Raw genomic sequence first — 19570 nt, 5'->3', positions numbered from 1 at the left:
ATGCTAGGGAAGAAGCACGCACTGTGCTTCTGGTGAGCCCACGTCCTCGTCTGAAACTCCGGTCACGATGTATGGGAACACCCACCTTGGGGGCTGTTCAGGCTAAGTGATACTCAAAAGCCAACTCAATAAACGTGAGGTCTTCTCTCCCTCACCCAGAGGGGTGAAGCCAATCAAGGTGTAAAGTCACGTATTCTTATTTTCCAACCAGAGGAGTAGGATTCCCATCATGTTTCTCCAAATTACTCGACGCCGTTGTCTGTGAAAGCTACATTCTCTGTATACGCATCAGGGCCTTGGGAGGGGGCACCCTTTGACCAGAATCCACACCAGACAGGACGGGCCTCTCCCGGGCAGAGAAGGGAAGAGGTCGGAGGGTCAAGAGAGCTCAGCCTCACCTGGGCAAGGTATCAGACGTCTGCCGGGTGGGAACACGCGGTTAAGCTTGATAAAACGGTGACAGAAACAACAAAACAGCAGCACTGTTTAATGATAGAAAGCTCCCTTTATTTCATCGTTACAGACTCTGTTTTTAAGAAAGGAATTTCAGGGGCGCCTGGGTGGCGCAGTCGGTTAAGCGTCCGACTTCAGCCAGGTCGCGATCTCGCGGTCCGCGGTCCGGGAGTTCGAGCCCCGCGTCAGGCTCTGGGCTGATGGCTCAGAGCCTGGAGCCTGTTTCCGATTCTGTGTCTCCCTCTCTCTCTGCCCCTCCCCCGTTCATGCTCTGTCTCTCTCTGTCCCAAAAATAAATAAACGTTGAAAAAAAAAATTAAAAAAAAAAAAGGAATTTCAGGGTTCCTGATTCATTTCTCATTTGGGGCCAACTCCTGATTGTGATGAGCCTGGGCGATCTAAAAGGCACCGTTCCCCTGCTACCCGTGTGTGGAGGCCCCAGCCCGGGATCTCGGGACAGGGGCGACGTTCCTTCAGGGTACCACGGTGCGTGGGGCAGCCACATAGAACTGGTGGGTGGAGGGGTCTCTCCTGCGGCGTACAAGCGGCCGAGAAAGGCCAGAGCTTCGGGGGGGCCTCGCGTGAGCTGCCGGCACTTGGTCAGGGCGGGGAGATGGCGGAGGTGGATGCGGGCTTCGAAGGGTCCTTAATCTGAGCCCCAAATCAGGTGCAGTCGTCAGGCTGTCCTCCCAGGCACACGGGGGCTACAGAGCTGCGAAGTTTATCCTCTTGGCTGCACGGTTTCTATCCTCGTGTGTGCAGAGGTCTGGGGGCCCTGCAGGGAACCCCTCTGCAGGGCAGGGAAGACCCCAAGCCGATGGGGGTGTGTGTGAGCCCTCCCGCCTCCCTTCACCTACCCCCCCCCTTTTACTGCAAGCGCACGGACTCTGTGTCAGGCGGACCTGGGTTCAAATCCCGCTCTGCAATCTTCTGCACGTTACTTGCTCAAGGTTCAGTCTGTTTCCTCGTCTTTCAAGTGGGGATAATCAGGCTGTTGTGAGGACTGAGGAGGTGATGCACGTTCAGTCATACCAGCCATCACTGGGGAACTAGAGGCGTGTCCCTTGCCCTCCCTGAGCTCACTTCCAGGAAGTTCCTCCCATGCGAGGGCCCAGGGTGGGTGAGGAGAGAGGCTCCCCAGCAGAGGCATGACCAGAGGACAAGCAGAGGAGAGGTCCTCTGGCTCAGCGTCCCCAGAGTCACTCTCTCCTTGGGAGGGGGCTTCTTGTGGGGACTCTCACAGCACTTACTCAGTTCTCCTGCCTCAGCCGCTCTGACTCCCACCTGGATGGCACCAGGTCACCATATGACCCCTTGAGTTTCCTGTGACCCCAAGACCCAAACAAGGCAGATCCGTCGTGAGGTGCAAAGACGCATCCGACTCCATCCCAGACTTAGCCGTTTGGGTTAATTTTCCGAGTGACCGTGGTCGCCGACAGACTCGGAACCCAGGATCCCCAGGGGAGGACACTCAGATGTGATCAAAGTCACACTGCCTCCCCGGGGCCCAGCCTCCCTGCATTTCCCCTTTCCTGGTTTGTCTGGAGGAGCTGGGAGTGGGCGGACGGCAAGCTCCAGTGGTCTGGATGACTCATTTCCTTCTCAGAGTCAAGAGCGGGTGTCTGTGGAGGCACGAGGCCCACGGGGGGGGGGGGCACTGGATGCCTCTGGAAGCAGAACAGCAGGTGACGCTGCCTCCGAGCAGAGAAATGACATTGAAGTCAACAAGTACATGAGTCTTTTGGGAAAGGAAAGAGCAAGTGCCAGGGAAAGAAGAGCCATTTTATCCCTTTATTATATACAATATTAAGGCACAAGTTTAAGCAGCAAAGAATAGGAAAATCTTTGGCTGACCAACAGTGTCAACGTTTGCTGTGGGGGACACACTGTGTTCTTGGATTTCCCCCCCCCACCCCCATACACAGACCCCCTGGCTGGGCAGCTCTGCGTACCCTCCCCCCCTTCAATATAGACCAGTGAGGTGCCAAGATGTCAGGCTAGAGTCTGCTGGAGGGAACCGAGCACTCTGCCACCAAGCACAGCAACCACGTACGTGGCGGGCGGAGAGGGTGACGGCCCTAGGGCCGTCCGAGTTTTGGCTAAGGTCGGTGTGCGTGCCAGCCCTCGTTTCACAGAATTTCACACAGATCCTGCCAGTGCCCCCTTGAGGAGGGGGCCCCACTGTCCCTCCACCAAAGGGGAAAACACCTTAATTCGAAGAAAACCACTGTGGATAAATGTGCTCACATTCCGGTTAGTAATAAATACTTGCAGGTGTCTAGATGCAAACAGAATCCTAGGCAAAATCACATGTAATTTGGGGCAGCAACAGTTTGGGAGCTGATACAAGAAAATGCTGTGTATGTACCTCCTTACATTGAGAGCAGGAGTTTAATTCTGTGAAGAAGCAAAGTTTTATGACAAAGAAACACCCCAGTCATTGCTTAACACGACAATAACATGCACTTAAGTATACATGGGCTTTACAGAGCACTAAGGAATATGCACTTCCGTCTGCGTGTATGCAAAGATGTGAACGCGTAACAAGGCATGGCAAGAGAAAAGATTTTTAAAAGCAAACCCACCAGAAGTTACACGTACTGATGACTACCGTCCTCCTCAGAAGAGGCCACTTGGAGAGGCGCTAGGAGTCCAAAGACTCATTCCAAGGAACAGTTTTGGGATTTCCTTTTTAAATGCTGTGGCCTTAATCACCCATCTTTATTTATTCAACTGGGATTATTTCCACACTTAAATCCATCCTCAAAGGATGAAGATTTCTCCTCTGGAAGGATAATTAAAGGAACGTGCTAGGCCCCAAAGGCCGTTCTAACAGAGGCGTTCGCAAACTGTTTCCACTCGAGCAGCGGGGCGGTGATGGGTACAGTCCCCCACAGGGTCACCGTTTGAGGAAGGGGTGACATGAAACATTTGGATCTTCCGGATTTTAAGAAAGGAAACCCGACGCACAACCTTGTGCTCCTACCTCATATGTTCGCACTGACATATACACAGGTCTTCGTATATCATTACATTACTAAGCAAGAAAAGGATATACTACTTAAAAGGAAGAGCGAAAGTTGCTCATTAGTTCCAGAAGAAATCCGTTTACTGAAATGCTGACCTTTACATGCTCCCAGTTGGTCAGCTTCTGGAAGCTTCTTAATTACTCCACCCATCTCCTACGGAGCCACGCATCAGAGGCAAGCCGATTAAACGAACCTCACATTGGATAAAGACATTTTAAACACATCGATTAATTAGCAAGAAAGAAGAAAAGAAAAGCAATATTTATAAAGCATCTACCATGGCTGCCTCTGGCTTGAGGAAGCCAACTGTGGGCTGGATACTCTCTGGCTCGGCGATGGCTTTACCATTTAGGAATATCTGCAGGTTCCCACTTACCACGGCCACGGAACTCCTTCGCTCAGGAGTACAAGTTCATTTGCAGCAGCACACAGAAGCATGCTCCCCCGACTCCAAGTGCAGACTGGAGCAGGACTTTGGTTTTGGAAAACACGCCTTTTCTCGGTATCCGACCCGAGCCCTGTGCAGTCAAGTGCCCTATGCGTTCCCAAGAGCTACCCTGCAGGACTGAAGAGAGAACGGCCCCACTGCTCTCTGCCCTCGGACCAAAGCCCTGCGTGAGACGCGGCGGCCTTGTCCTGCAGGTCTGCCTGGAACGGGCCAAACTCAACAGTCACTGGCAACCAATCTCTGGGAGGCAGAAGAAAAGCCAAGGGAAGAAAATACTAATGCACTTGCTCTGAAATGAGTTGCTGGATTCCCAGCAACACCTCTTCCATATGATACCCTGGTCAGCACGCAGAAACCGCTAGACAACCCATTCCAGGAGGAAGCAGAATTACTCTGGCATGTCTTCACACAAAGCCAAAGCCTTTACCCTCCCCCGGGACAGGACTCGTGAGTTCCATAATCAGACACCACTGGGAAGTCCAGGCCTCTGGACAACGCGCCAAGCGTTTTTAGATGGATTTTGTAAACTTGCATGGGATAGAACATGAAGGCTTCCCTCTGTACCTCGTGTTTATGGGCAATTCTAGGAGTTCTGAGCTTCTAGTCCTATTTCTTAGCTCCCAAGAGGTGTGGCAGGTGTAGGGGTGCGTGTGTGCGTGTGTGCGTGCACGCGCACATCACAGACGAGGCAAAGCGGGCCAAGGCGCGACGTGAAAGATGGCTACCACCCAGCCAAGCAAAACTCCCAGTCCAGCCTGTGATGGAGCACAGCTCCTCTCTCAGGCCTTTGGTTCAGACGCCACTACTGTGAGGCTTTGGGGAGGGACTGAACCTCCCCGAGCCCTGGTTTCCTCCTCTGTGAAATAAGGAGAAACTAGCCTTGGCTCTCCGGGTGGCTCAGAGACTCGTTAAAAGGTACTTACCACCCTGCCTGCATATAGTCAGCACTAAAAAACAGGGCTGGCATTATTTGTCTGAAAATCAAATGAGATAAAGGATGGTAAACTGCAGAACGCAGAGCAGGGGCTCAATACTTGCAATCCCTTTCTCCTATGTGCAAGCAAGGCTTCGAGAAAGCTGCAAACATAAATAAGCCAGCATCAGGGGGCCCTGATGGGGCAGGAAATCTCCCAGAAAAGAAAAAAGCCCCACATCTGAAAGCTAGAGATTCCTTTTCTTACGGAGGAGTCTTATCGAGTTGGAAGAAATAAGACTGACGGAGACCACAGCACGCTGAAAAAAAACCAGTGATGTTGTTTGCGTTTGTATTAGACAATGAACACTCTGGATCTGGGCAAGCGAGACTGGTGCCCACAGGTGCCAAAGGGTGTGTTGCAACAGAAAGATGGGGCTTGGGGAGACTGGGGCTGTGGCTCTCGCTTTCACCCATGTCTAGGGGAGACAGCCCAAGTTTGGGGTGGCCCAGGTGTGGGTAGTGGAGGCTGGCAGAGAAGACTCGCCCTCTTATTTCCAGACTCTTTCATGCCCAGTCCGTTCCCAACATTCATCGGGGCTCAAAATATCCTTAAGAGAAACAGCTGCAATCACCTAAGCTTCACCACCGGTAAAAAGTGATGGGAAGCAAAGATTGGGACGGTGCCTCCTGTGCCCCATCCCCGCCCGCATCCACACTCGCACAAGCCCGGGGCATTAGGCAAGCTGCTCGGCCCCCAGAACCGCTCTGGGCCCCCAGAACCACTCTGGCTTCCCGGGGCGGACGGGACTCGAGGAGGAGGAGGAGGCAAGAGGCAGGAAGCACCCAGTGCCCAGAGCCCAGCACAGAGCAGAGCTCAGGAAGAGTCAGTGCTGCAATGTCACACTCACTACGCCCCCTCTGGCCGAGGCCACAGATTTCCTCCCTCCCCCTCTCCAGTCCGCACCCGGGTCCTCCTTCCGCCATTTCAATCTGGGGAGGCTACGACACCACCCACCTTGCACTTGAAAGACCAGCTCTAAAATAAGCCAGCCAAGCAAAACTCCCTGAGCAGTGTGGTCTTCAGGGCTCCGTTCAGGTGGGACTTGAGAAAGCCTCAGACCCATGCTCTTTTTCTTCCTTCCCTTAAGCGAGCACAAGGGGAAGGACCTGGGATACAAGGATCCAGCTGATCTGGAGGGAGAAAAATATCAGGACCCCGCAAGAGCATCTGACAACCTGATCAGCTTCTCGTCTTTCCTGCCCAGCACCTCTTAGATGTGTCAGACATGCCACCACACACAGGGGTCAGAGGCTCACCACCTTGCCCACTCCCGGCTCTTCAACATAGTGCTTCCGTCTTACTTTGGTCAACCTGTCCCAGAAGGAAGCCTCGAAAAACGTGCCCGCACCGTAGATATACTGGCCGGTTAGGTTACAAAGCAAGCTCACGACAGAGAACATCTTCCATGTTTTCACTGACGTGTCACCACGGAAATCTACGTGCTCGTCAACAGCGACCAGAAGGGTGCGAGAGGGTGGAGACGATGGGGAGTATGTGCACGAGCCACAAATTCTAGAAAGTGGGACAAGCTGCCTGGTGAGACTCTGGATGCCACCAAGTCAAGAGTCCTCCATTTCCTGGAGGGCAGTCCTGAAAAGTCTTAGCCCAACAGAGCAACGGGGTGGAGACGGCAAGGTCTATGCAAGGGAGCTGATGTGAGAGAGAAAAGCCAGGGCCTCGAGCTGAATGCGATGTGTCACAAGGACCATGGGATCTTGCGGCTCATCAAAACTTACCTAGTTCACAGTCACAGTGAGATTAAGGGCTGCAGCCCAAAGACTCCAGACTGGAGAAAGCAGCCAGGCAGCCAGCATACGGCTCTGTCCCACTGGTCACTATTAAACAGAGATCATGACGCTGTTCTCGTAAATCCCAGACCTAAGGAATTCTGCTGTGTCTTATTAACAAGAAAAAAAAAAAAAAATGAATGAAAAGAAGAGTAAAGTGAAAGAGAATGAAGCAGAGGAAGAGATGAACTCAGAGCAGTTAGGGAGTTTGAGCACCAAAATCATAATGCTCCCATCCTGTTTTGTATTTTTACAAAACAGAATCCAGAAAAGCTAAGAAGCCCCAGAATCTCCTGAAAACCCAAACCAAGCAGATAGTTGGGTGAGAACCGCCTTCTTAATTCCCTTCACCCAAGGACACTTCTTCTCACTGCCACACCCGCACACATTCACAGGACACCCTGGATGGCGCAGGTGATGTTACATTATGCCGAGATGGGCTCTCTGAGACTTCTAGGAGGTTCTTCTTAATAAAAACAAACATGCTAAGAGGCAAGGAGAATGGGGCTGTTTCAAGGAAGATCCACGTTCAGGTTTATATGTTTATAACCAAAGAGCAGGTGAACACAGACCCCCCCCCCCAAGAGATACATTTTCTATACAATGAAAATCCCACTTCCTGTGACTTCCTTGTTTCCAGACCTACACGTGTCTTCTCTCTCCCACCATAGGCAATACAAATCCATACGAGTGTCTTCACGTAGGTCTTCTGAATTTTTTTTTTTAACATTTATAAAAAGCGTCCTCACTAAATTTAAAATCTTTATCAGTTCAACTCATTCCTGGTTTTCCATCCACAACTTTCTTGATCTGTCTCCTCCCTCTCGGCCACGTTCCTCATTCGTCAAGGTCCCACTACAGAATTCCGCGGGGACGCCAGTGTTAGATGAGGACTTCCATCATCTCTCCGTCAGGGAACTCGGGCTTGTGGAGCAAGCTGCTGACGCGGCCTTTGTGGTCGGGGGACTTCCCGTGGCCAGGAGGGTTCTCTGCCAAACAGAAGGGGACATCAGCAGCCTGCCCTGCAGAGGGGCCGGGCCAGGCCGGCTCTTTCTAAAAGGAAAGCATTACCAATACCCACACTCAGCACCAGCGTTTGTAGGTGAGGCCACAGAACCCGGCCCCTAGTGGAGAAAAGCAGAATGATGGGCCCCGGGATTCAGACGCAAGTCTCAGAGCCAGGGTGCTGATGGGAAGGGGTAAGTGGGTGAAGCGGGCGTGGGGCTGTGTGCCCGGAGCCCCCACGGTGCTCTCCCTCCACTCTATGCAAAACCACCAAGTGCTGCACCTACAAGCCAGGTCCTTTCGCATGTTCCTTGCCTTCCTTGGAAAAGTACATCTTGAGAACTGAATGTTCGAAAAATGACAATGCTGTGTTTACCCGCCTAGTTTGGAGGATGCAAAGAAAGCAGCCCCATGGAGGACATGGTTACTTTATGCCCCTGAGGGCCCCACGCTCCCCAAAGAACGCAAGAGGACTATCCCCATGACTGAGATTGGTCCAAAGGCATGTCTGGTCTTTGCCCGGACGCCTCTGGACTCAGGGCCAGCCCACCCCACGCAGGCTGTCTTTTACTTTAAAGCACCTCATTAGTGCTGGCCTGAGTGATGGGCCAGAAGTCGACCTGCCCTGCAGTTAAATCTGCCTTCTCCTTCAGGCAGGAGAGTACCCCAACCTTGAATCCCTGATGAGTAAACCTCTCGAAGGCAACATCTATGTACCGGGTGTCTGGCTAGCTCCCAAACAGGCTTTGGGGAACTGATTCCCTCACACCCCGCGGTGGGTCCATTTTCACCCCTCTGGGAAACGACTGATCACAAGCGTGTGTTAAAAGGGTACATTCAGGGGGCGCCTGGGTGGCGCAGTCGGTTAAGTGTCCGACTTCAGCCAGGTCACGATCTCGCGGTCCGTGAGTTCGAGCCCCGCGTCAGGCTCTGGGCTGATGGCTCGGAGCCTGGAGCCTGTTTCCGATGCTGTGTCTCCCTCTCTCTCTGCCCCTCCCCCGTTCATGCTCTGTTTCTCTCTGTCCCAAAAATAAAAAAAAAAAAAAAAGTTGAAAAAAAAAAATTTAAAAGGGTACATTCAAGTTGTGTACTCATGTAAATGGTCATAAATTAAAAGCATCTACACACATTTCATTCCCGTAAGAACAAAGTGCATGAGGGTAAGCATAATCATTCAAAAACCCCAGAGAGCGAGAGCCAATGAGAGCCCTGCTCCCTCCCTAGCTCCCAACCAAAGGCTGGCTCCCTCTGAGGCCAGAGTTGTGGGCTTGTCTAAGGATAAGCGGAGCTAAGAACTTCCTACCTGGTTTCTCTGCAGGTGCTTTGGCCACCGGGTGTTTCAGGACCGGGCTGTTGGAAGGGGTGACGCTCAGCCTGCCACGGTTGGGCAGAGAGGCCATGCTGGGCCAGAAGAGCTCGGCGCTCTTGTCCGTCTGGGTGCTGCTGTCCTTGCTGCCCGTCTTAGCGTGGGCGCTGCTGGCCGAGGCGGTGGAGGCTGCGGGGGACAGCGCCGTGGTGGAGGCCGTTGAAGTGTGCTCAGGGTGGTCCTTCCCCAGCAGCAACCCTGAGGGCGCAAACACAGCTTTTTCAATGCCATTCTTTTTCTTTTCTTTTTTTTTTTTTTTTAATGTTTATTTATTTTTGAGAGAGAGAGCACAAGCAGAACAGGGGCAGAGAGAGAGGGAAACACAGAATCCGGAGCAGGCTCCAGGCTCTGAGTTCGACACGGGGCTCGAACCCACGAGCCACGAGATCATGACCTGAGCCAAAGTCGGCCACTTAACCTACTGAGCCACCCAAGCGCCCCTCAATCCCATTCTTTAAACAAAAACAAACAAAAAAAAACCCCAAGTCTTGGACATGATTTCCTTCTTGACTAAGGACTGCTTCTTTCATTCACTTACTCATTTACCAAATGCATTTATAAGCACTTCTTATGTGCTTGATCAAATGACAAGCGCTGAGAAAATTAAAAAAATAAAAAGATTAAAAAAACTACTCCCTTCTCTAAAACTATACAGGTTTTTTGGGGAGGAGAGAAGTTGTTAAGTAAACTGCTTATGATGTAATATGATGAACAGTAGGATAAAATTATGCCCAACATAATCTTAAAATAAAAAAAAAAAATTAAAATTTTGTAAATAAAGAAGAAAAAGAGTTGCCTAATAGCCAGTTTTGAGGGACATGGGCATTCCTGGAAGGCTTTCTAGAACGAAGCTATAACAGGCCCAGGAGGGCTCGCCTTGAGCAGCAGGTGTGTGCTGAGGAAACACTGAAGGCTCCTTTGATCTGACACATGGTCTCGGTGACCCGCACTCTGTTGAGCAGTCCACAACACCGCCCCACTCTTGGTGGCCCCCGGCAGGCCCAGGTTCAAAAACAAACATGCTTCCCAGTCAGGGCAACACTTGTGCACATTACTCCCCAGAGGCGATCCCTTGCAGTGAGGGGACAGCCACGGCCCCCAGGAAGCAGGAAGCCAGCTAGGCTTCTGGACAGAGCCACTTAAAGTTTATTTTTTATTTATTTTTGAGAGAGAGAGAGAGACAGAACACAAGCAGGGGAGGCACAGAGAGAGAGGGAGACAGAATCCAGAGTGAGCTCCTGACTCTGAGCTGTCAGCACAGAGCCCGACACGGGGCTCGAACCCACGAACCGTGAGATCATGACCTGAGCCGAAGTCGGACGCTTAACTGACTGAGCCACCCAGGCGCCCCTGGACAGGGCCACGGAGCCCTCTTCCTCCTGTCTGTCCCAACAGCAGGCTGGGGTGGAAAGGGGACGTGCTGGCCAAGAGAAAACCTTTGTGTTCCTTAACGGTGAAATACAGCACGCATTCAGGAGTGTGCTGGCACTCCACAACACTAGCCTATAGAAAAGGCGGTGAGCACACTCAAGGATCTGTTCGCCAGGGCTATGTCAAGGTGCCCACTCATAACACAACGCAGGGCAATTCAGTTTGCCCACAGCGGTGCTTCTCCAAATGCAATGTGCATGGCAAATACTTGGATACATTGTTAAGATAAAGATTTGGTTCACTGGGCGGGGCCTGGGATTCTGCTTCCCTGAGGAGCCCCTCAGAGACCCGACCAGAGGCCGCTGCTGGTCCCCGGACTGCATTCTGAGGGACAAGCGTCTTCGGCTAGGTGCTTCACACGCATCAGCCGGCTTTTTATCTTACAGCGCTCCTCTGACACAGGTCCTGCTGTTTTCTTCTGTTTTACAGAAAAGGACACGGGAGCTCGGAGAAATTAACACCTCCATGGCTAAGAAGCAGCAGAAACGGGACTCAAGTGCAGCTGGACCTGACTTCAAGTCCAACGTGCATTCCTCCCCGCTCATCACCCTGCCTGTCGAACCTCCACAGTCTGATGGGGGACGTTCTGGTGGAACCGAGTCGCTCACCAGTCACCCCGCTGGGGAGCCCCGAGCCTGCAGGAAGGTAGACGCCGTCACCTCCACCTGCTTCCAGAGCCCACGGGGCAAAGAGATTTTGGGAACTGTGAATGCATGCCCCTGCCCAGCCCCTCTGAGAGGCCCCTTCTGTTTTCCTGTGATGTGACCCCAATCACAACAATGAGGAAGAATACCCGTGCGGAGAACACAGCAACTTGTCCTGTGGGCCGGGTCCTCAGGCTCCCGGGCCCGGTTTAGGCTTGCCGAATGCCAGTGGCCACAGGCACAGACACCAGGAAAACGCCTGCCTGGCTGGATGTCACCAACTGCCTGTGCCAGCAAGGGCTCCGTCACGGCCGAGCCCACCTCAGACTCCTTCACCAGACCTGACAGAGCACTGCCCCCAGGCTCTGTAACTGGGGTAGGGAGCTACGTGTCCTCGGGACGGTCTTTGGTGATCCTAGCTGCTGTCCACACATCCTCTCTGAAGTACATTTCCTTGGAGGGCAGGGGCCGCTGAACTGCCTTGTGGAAGGACTTCAAACAGAGACTCTGACTGGGCACCTTTGATCCCCCGACTCTGTCAGGCCCACCCTGGAAGCTCTCCCCTTGGCACAAAGCAGCCAGGCTCCTCTGGGGTTCCATGCTGAGGGAAACTGGCTCTCAGCTCCACAGATAAACAAAACACACCGGGACCCAGGGAAAGGCATCAAAGGGCCAGACCCTGGGAGCTGCCGGAGCGCCGGGGAGGAGCAAGGAGGACGGGTGTCTGGGGGTGCTGCTGCTTCCTCTCCAGCCTCAGCTACCTCAGTCAGCGGGCCTGCCCTCACCCTAGGAACCCTGCTGTGGCTAAGACCACATCTGGAGAAGTCGCCCCGAAATTGTGCCCGTGCAACCACAGCACCACGAAAACTACCACCACCCACCCCGTACGCGCGAGAGCACCGTTCCACAGCACCGTCTCCCCCTTCTCCTCCCATCCGGCCCTCACCTCAGCCGCACGGCACAAAGCAGGGCAGACAAGGCCTTGCTTTCCCAGACGCAGGAGCAGAGGTGGAGCCAACCTCAAGGCCCGACGGCCCCGGGCTTTTCCCATTGGAACGCGTTGTGTTGTAAGGGGTCACTTCAACTTTCAGCAATAATGATGATAATCATGACGTGAATCAACCCATGGCTAAATGCTACCCCTGGAGGACAGCTTTGTTTCCACACAGCTCATTTAATTTCTCCAAACAAGTAGGAGTGGTTATCCTCCCCAGTTCACACACGAATAAACCGACTCAGAGATACTCGCTGACATTTCTGTGTCCCATGAGGGGCAGAGGCAGCGTGCCACAAACGGGTCAGGACCCTTTCCTCCGGATGCACTACCCTCGCCACATTTCTGCAGCTCCTGCTTTTCCGACCCTGGCCCGAAGGAGGCACGGGGCTCACCTATGCTCCCCTTCCAGGTCTTCTCCTCCTTCTTCTCCTCGGCCAACTGGCCGCTGGTGAGGGAAGTCTGGCGGGAGTGTATCCCGGTGGCCGCAGCAATGGACGGCACGGAGCGGGCAGGCCGCAGGCTCGAGGAGTCCGTCTTCCCGGCATCTTTACGGGATCGCTGCTGAAGGACCTTAATCATGGCGTCCTTCTCTATGATTTTGGCATGGAGATTTTTGATACTGTACAACAAAACCAAACCAAACAGTCATAATCGAAAGCTATTTGGCTGGAAGAATTTGAAACATTTCTCTCAGGCTGCCCCAGGGACTCGAACTGTAACCCAGGGACGAAGAGCTAAGTGCATGGTGAGTCTTCGGCACTTACGATCTGCAAATGGTAGAAGATGGACCTTTCGTGGTAGATCAGAAGGTGCACCTTCTCTGGCCTCTCAGGGGACTCTGCGCCCTCCTGGGATCCGAGGACAGACGGGCAGAATGGCTGTGGCCTCCCAGCCCCACTCCCCCCCAAGGCCAAGGTGTGCTCAGGGACCAAGTCAGAGGGTCTTGGGTCCCGGTGGCAGGGGCGGGAGGGGCAGCAGGGAAACTCGGAAACCCTGAAGCCTTACCCAGGGTGGGCGTTCCACTAAAGTCAATTTCCCCATTTTCTGAGGAACGAAAAGAAAAGATGGACGGGTTTTCTGGGAAAAGGCTATTTTCTCCCCTCATGGCCAGAACTGAGGGTCAGAAAGTGCTTGGTGTCTCTTCGTGACTCGGCTCGTGACTGGGCCTGTCAGCTGTTCAGAACAGGGAGGGGCCGGTGGGCCCGGTGGGGACCTTGAGGAGAGTGGCCACAGGGGAGCCCGGTGACGCAGCCAGGCACAGGGCTGTCCCTTACGTGTACTCCATGTCCTGACACCTCCTGGTGGCCTGTGCCACGTCCTCCTCCTCCTGCCAGATGTGCACCTCCAGCGAGCTCTCGCCGTAGCTGCCGTTCCTCGAGTGGTTGATGATCGTGGTGTCCCTGGGAACACAGGACACACACAGAGAGTGAGGCAGGTGCCCCCGGGGAGGTGCCCGAGGGCACCACACGAAGGTCTCTCTCCACAAACTCCTTCACCTAAGTCCTCTCCTAAACCCTGGCCAATGCTCCCCCTAAACCCGACAGATGAAGACAGTGTCCAGGGAAAACGAAATCAAGTCCGCAAATCAAAACTCCCTGCCCCTTCTACTAACGGCATTGTGCATTAAGCTATATGGCATGAGTGGACCCCAGACATCGGGTGCTGTTGTTACTGTACTGGTGTATCTCCGTTTATTCTCTTCCATACTTATGCATTCTCAATCACAGGCAAAGTTTTATTTCCATTTCTCCCCCACCCAGCAGTGATTTCCGTATTTTACAGTAAGAAGGAGACTCAGCAAAGACATGAAACGGACGCTGGTCCTCCCAGATGGTGAGGCTCAGCTGGAATCTTCCTTCACGCTTGCAGGCTAGCTCACTTCTAGTTTTCTGAGCCTCTGCCTAGGATTCAGGTCCGCTCAGTGTGACAGCCGTGCTGGGGAGCAGGGCAGAGGATGAAGGCGGCACACGCCTGTCCTCAGAAAGTCCAATTAAGAAGGTGAGCGAGGGCGGGGCACCTGGGTGGCTCAGTCGGTTCAGTGGCTGACTTTGGCTCAGGTCATGATCTTGCAGTTGGTGAGTTCGAGCCCCGCGTCAGGCTCTGTGCTGACAAGCTCCGAGCCTGGAGCCTGCTTCGGATTCTGTGTCTCCCTCTCTCTCTCTGACCCTCCCCCTCCCCCACTCACACTCTGTGTCTCTCTCTCTCAAAAACAAATAAACATTAAAAAAAAAAAAAGAAGGTGAGCAAGGGGAGGGACAGACAAGGTGAATGAAAATGCTAGAAGCAGGTGTCTGTCTGAAAACAACTGGTCAAAGATCACTCTTCCTGTCACTGGTTTTGGTAACTTATTACTCCTAATTAACCATGATCAGTAAAAACAAGATAACTGATGGGGCACCTAGGTGGCTTAGTCAGTTGAGCGTCCAACTTCAGCTCAGGTCATGATCTCACGGTTTGTGAGTTCGAGCCCCGCCTTAGGCTCTCTGCTGTCAGCACAGGGCCCGCTTCGGATCCTCTGTCTTCCTCTCTCTCCTCCCCTCTCCCACTTGCACTCTTTCTTAAAAATAAATGAACATTTAAGAAAAAGATAACTGAGCCACCTGAAAGTCATCTGAGTATATCTCAGACCGAAAGGTGTAGTAATGTCTCCGATCAGTGAATGTTACATTGATAAGAAAGGATCTAGCCGAAGATTTCACATCTCTTTAGCTTCATATTCCAATGCCACAGTCATATTTAAAATCTGAACAGCTCTTGGGGCGCCTGGGTGGCGCAGTCGGTTAAGCGTCCGACTTCAGCCAGGTCACGATCTTGCGGTCCGTGAGTTCGAGCCCCGCGTCGGGCTCTGGGCTGATGGCTGGGAGCCTGGAGCCTGTTTCCGATTCTGTGTCTCCCTCTCTCTCTGCCCCTCCCCCGTTCATGCTCTGTCTCTCCCTGTCCCAAAAAATAAAAATAAAAAAAGCGTTGAAAAAAAAAAAAATTAAAAAAAAAATCTGAACAGCTCTTTTCTAGAACACTCAAAACCAGCAACGAGAACGCCTTCTTTCAGCTCTGTGACGACAGCTAGCAACGGATGAGCATTTCCTTTCTGCCAGGGACGGGGTAAGGCACGCTGCACACGGCCTCTCACATGGTCCTTATAGCAACCTGTGCAGTTGGGATGACTGTGTCCTTTTACAGGTGAACCAATAGGTTAGGTGACTTTGTGAGAACACTCAGCGAAGGTGGAGCCGGATTCAAATCCCGATGGTTCCCTCCATGCCCTCAGCTACCACTCGACACCACCAAAGCTTCCGCATCTTTGTGAAGAAGGCCCCAGCAGAAAGGCATGAAGAGAATATAAACCAGTGAATATAAACATGACAGTGCGTGGCATTTGTGCGAAATGTGGCTGAAAACAACCACAGGGCCAACTAACACAGAAAATAAGCAAAAGCTTTAAACAAACTGACAAACAAAAGAGCACTTGGGAAGAAGGGCTCTGGAGCACCAGGGGTTGATGGGTGGGGGGTTTCTGCTGTGTCGTCACATGGGCAGAATTTTGAGGCCAGTTCTGCAGGTTATGGATTCACCCTGGAGTGCACAAAAGTCATCAACACAGAAATTGGTGGCGAGGAAGCATTTCCAACCGAGTGGCTTTGGGCAAATTCGTACAGAGCCAGAGACAAATTAAAACATTTGTGTTTATACTGTCAAGTAAGGACAGCAAGAACAATCAGATCAAAACAAGTTAGAAAGTGTAAACACACTACAAGGCTCTCGAAAAAAATACTTCGTTGCATCGAAATCTGTAAAAAGCTTCAAAACCATAAAAAGGCCCAACCTCTCAAAATTCTGATCGTTGGTGCCAAAATGCACCAAGATGGGAAAATCACTCGGTATTACAAAAATAAATTTTTAAAAAGTCACTGCTTTGTAAATGTGAAGCATGCCTCAGAGGCTGGCAGGTTACAATACCAGCGGCTGGTCATTTTTACCGGTTCACAGGCAGCCATTCAGCATCAAGACAAGAGCTCAGAATTTTGGCCTTCCTCAAAAATTCATTTTCCTTTTCTCCCTTTCTATCAAGAGGAAAGCAGTGCGAAATTACAAAGGTTTTCCTTGAAAAGAACATCAAGACTGGAGTGACTACCTGACCTCCTCTGAACTGACTTTCCCCAAGGCCGTGGGAGGGAGTGGGGGGGAAAGGGAAGGTAATTTCCACAGAATTAGTAGATACTCAGTAAATACACACCTCTGGCAGCAAAGAAGGGGGGAATGGAGGGATGGTGGAAGGAGCTTTGATTCACCTGCCCATCTGCGACTCCAAACAGGGCAGAAGACAGCGGCGGGGCTGGTAAACCCCACGGGACTCCGTTCTTTGAGGGCAACAGACCAATTTCTCCTGCCTGGACGATGACGAGTAAGGCAGGGCCTAGCACAGGCGAGTGGCTGAAGGTGGACTCTGGTCCGACACCCCCCCCCCCCCACAATGGTCCCCCTCTGGTACCCACCACAGGGCGCTTCTGATTTGACATCCCAGTTACACTTGTCCTCTCAGGGCCCAGGATCCCACGCACACACACATCTAACCTGATAAAACAGCAGAAGCGGAGACAACATGGACCCTTGTGGGGTCCTCACGCGTGCCCTGCTGTGGGGCTTTGGTGTCCTCGGCCAGCGGAATGTGCCGTGGCTCTCTGCTCGTAAGTAGCCAAGAATTATAATTTCCCTTCCGGGGATCGGGTGAGTTTTGAATGAAGTAAGGACTCTTGGAAAGGCTTAGGCAGAATCACACCTACGGGCAGCAGTCGAGGCAGAAGCCTTGAATGTGGGTGTCCTGCCTACGCGGCGTGCTCTCCGTCAAAACGACACGGCGTGAACGACTCCCAGGGCAATCACTGACAGCTGTGCGTTAGCCCAAATCTGGCAGAGAAGGCCAAATCCCCCTGTCGCTTAACGACGGTCTGCGTTCTTCCTCCAGATACAGAGGTGACTCAGCAGTGCCTCAGAACACGAAAGGCTGAACGTAAAAGCCTCTCAACTACGTAAAAATCAAGGCTTCGCGATTCTCACCCATGGGCACGAGGACTGAACTGGAGGCTGCAGATTCCTCCAGGTGTCAGGCCACGACTCGGGCTCCGTCACACGACGTGCCTCGCGCTGGTCTATTCCCGCTCCCAAGTCTCACTCAGAGGGGCTTAGGTGGGCTCTTTTCCCTCATGGCCCAGACATACGTAGGTAACACGTGAGCCCTAGAAAATGACCCCTGGTAGTCATTTTCCACACGGGTCTGCAGGTCTCCCCAGGTACCAGTGTGTGGCACCCAGTGAAGGCACCTGTGTCCTTGTGGGTGGCACTGCTCTCTCTCCAAGTCCCTGGAGGTAACATCTGGGGTGCTGGGGGGGGGGTCTTCTCTACATGAGTTATGAGACCTTACAGAGCACCCCCATATGCCCTCCACCCCGACAGGCCTTCTCTCCCTCGTTGAAGAAATAGCACATCCCCCCAAATGTGGGACTGACCAGATGATCGGGTTGCATCCCGAGTCTTTACTCCTCACCTGGTTCAGATCCCACCCTCCCAGATGGTATAACAACAGCCTGTATGTATCAAGTCCAGTTCTATGGGTGCTCCTTTGCGATTTGAGGATCTCTTCCATATATGTTGACCCTAAACGTGGAAAAATCCCAAATGACTCTGAATTAAACGCCCACAGCATCTACGGGCCCACAAAAAACTGGCGGGGGAGGGGTGGGGAGGCAGTGGGGGCCCTGGCTGGTGGTGGGATGCACAGCCACTCAGGTCCGGGCTACCACATGCACAGGTGAGCCCCTGCTCATACAGACAAGCTGACGGTTCAACAGGACTCCTTCGGGAATTATAGAGCATCCTGAGCTAATTTTTTAAAAACGGTTATTTGTTTCGAGAGCGAGTGAGCATATGAACAGGAGAGGGGCACAAAGAGTGGGAGAAAGAGAGACTCCCAAGCAGGCTCTGAGCTGCCAGCACAGAGCCTGACGGTGGGTCCGTGAAACACACCCCCTGTTAGAGAACAGCCTCAAATACCCTTTCGCAACACCCCACTGGAGGCCCACAGAGTTCTCCGCTGCGTGGATGTCCTTGCAGTGTGTGAACGAGTCCCCCGGCCGCACCGCAGGCCGGCCTCACCTCTCAGCCGCGGCAGTGGCTGCGGCATTCATGGCGAAGTGGCGGATGGTACTCTCCTCCAGATACTTCTGTTCCCACTTGGTCATGTCGGCCTCCAGGGCCAGGATCCGCTCCTCCTTCTCCCTCACAAGTTCCATGAGGGCTGGGGCATTATACTCCGGCACGCTGGCTGGCTGGCCGTTCCCATGTTTCTGCAGAAGCAGGAGAAAGAACACCTGGATGCAGGAAAGGGCCAGACCGTGCACACGGTGCGCAGCGCGCACGCTTCGCGCCGATCCTGCGGCACGTTCCCACGCCATGTTCCCACGCCGCCTTCACGCTCTCTGCTGCCTCTCAGGCGCGGGTAACCCGGACTCGACAGCTCCCACCGCCAGGCCGCCTCACCTCCCAAAGTCTCCATCTCATTGCACTCTCACGGAAGAGCCTGGGAGACAACATCCTCCCAGCGTTAGACATGACAGAACGAGGCCTCTGAGAGGCGAAATGAACTGTTCGGTTATCCCTCAGCTACTCAGGAGGAGGGTCGCACGGGGGGGGACTGTCTGGCCACACAGCTCTGCACGACTACAAGCGGCTTGTCCGGCGTCCTGCCGTTCATTTATCCCAAGAGCGAAAACAGGAACTAGGGCTTGGCCTGCTGGGCTAGGGCATTTTCCCTGGGGGCCAAGGAAGTGGTTCCCACTGTCTGTTGCCCCTGGAGGCTGGGAGATAAGATGTAAAGGCAAAGGAAGGGGGAGCCAGATGCCCTGAGGTACATGTCCCCCCACACTTCCCATCTGGGACACAAAGCAAGGAGTGCTTGCGCCACAGAGGGGCCTCAGAATCAAATAAGATAGTGCATATGAAAGCACTTAATGAATCTAAAAGGGCCAGACAAAGTAAAGTGCTACCAGAAACCTCCAATGCAAGTCGAGCTTGTCAGCCCTTTCTTTTCATCTGTGTCTGGAAGACAGGAAGTAAAGCGGTGGTCACAAGCCGAGGATACTGACATTTCAGATTCCCCCCCCCCCCTTTTGATTCAGGGATACTATTTCCTCTGAACAGCACGACTTCCAGGACGGCGGGGTTTTGAGGAAGTTCTGCCTTCAGGAGAGAATTTCGCCCCAGTTATTCTACGTCCTGGGACGCACACTGCCTTCGTGTTTTCCAGCGATCACAAACTGTAAATGGCAGGGCTGGTTGCAAGGTGAGGGGTACCTGAACACTTTACCCTGAGGCACACCCATTACCCAGAGCAACAGCTCGCACGCGAGCTGCAGTCACAAGAGTCCAATCCTACCACA

General features: G+C 53.0%; 1 protein-coding gene across 11 annotated transcripts in view; it reads right to left on the bottom strand.

The window, feature by feature from the left end:
- Positions 1-2230: 2230 nt before the first annotated feature.
- AMOTL1 (angiomotin like 1) overlaps positions 2231-19570 on the bottom strand; it is a 154930-nt gene continuing 137590 nt past the window's right edge. For all 11 annotated transcript variants that reach the window (XM_025928430.2, XM_086678594.1, XM_086678595.1 and 8 more), the window contains 5 exons: positions 18288-18478; positions 13412-13537; positions 12530-12756; positions 9003-9263; positions 2231-7683 (listed from right to left, as the gene is read on the bottom strand). In XM_025928430.2, coding sequence (XP_025784215.1) covers positions 7577-7683; positions 9003-9263; positions 12530-12756; positions 13412-13537; positions 18288-18478 — 912 coding nt within the window. In that variant the 3' untranslated portion in view covers positions 2231-7576. The remainder of the gene's footprint in view (positions 7684-9002; positions 9264-12529; positions 12757-13411; positions 13538-18287; positions 18479-19570) is intronic.

Source organism: Puma concolor, chromosome D1, assembly GCF_028749965.1.
Source record: "Puma concolor isolate L17-30 chromosome D1, mPumCon1.1.hap2, whole genome shotgun sequence".
Taxonomy (NCBI): domain Eukaryota; kingdom Metazoa; phylum Chordata; class Mammalia; order Carnivora; family Felidae; genus Puma; species Puma concolor.
The sequence above is the reverse complement of the archived record's forward strand: the minus strand, read 5'-3'. Positions and strand labels throughout refer to the sequence as shown.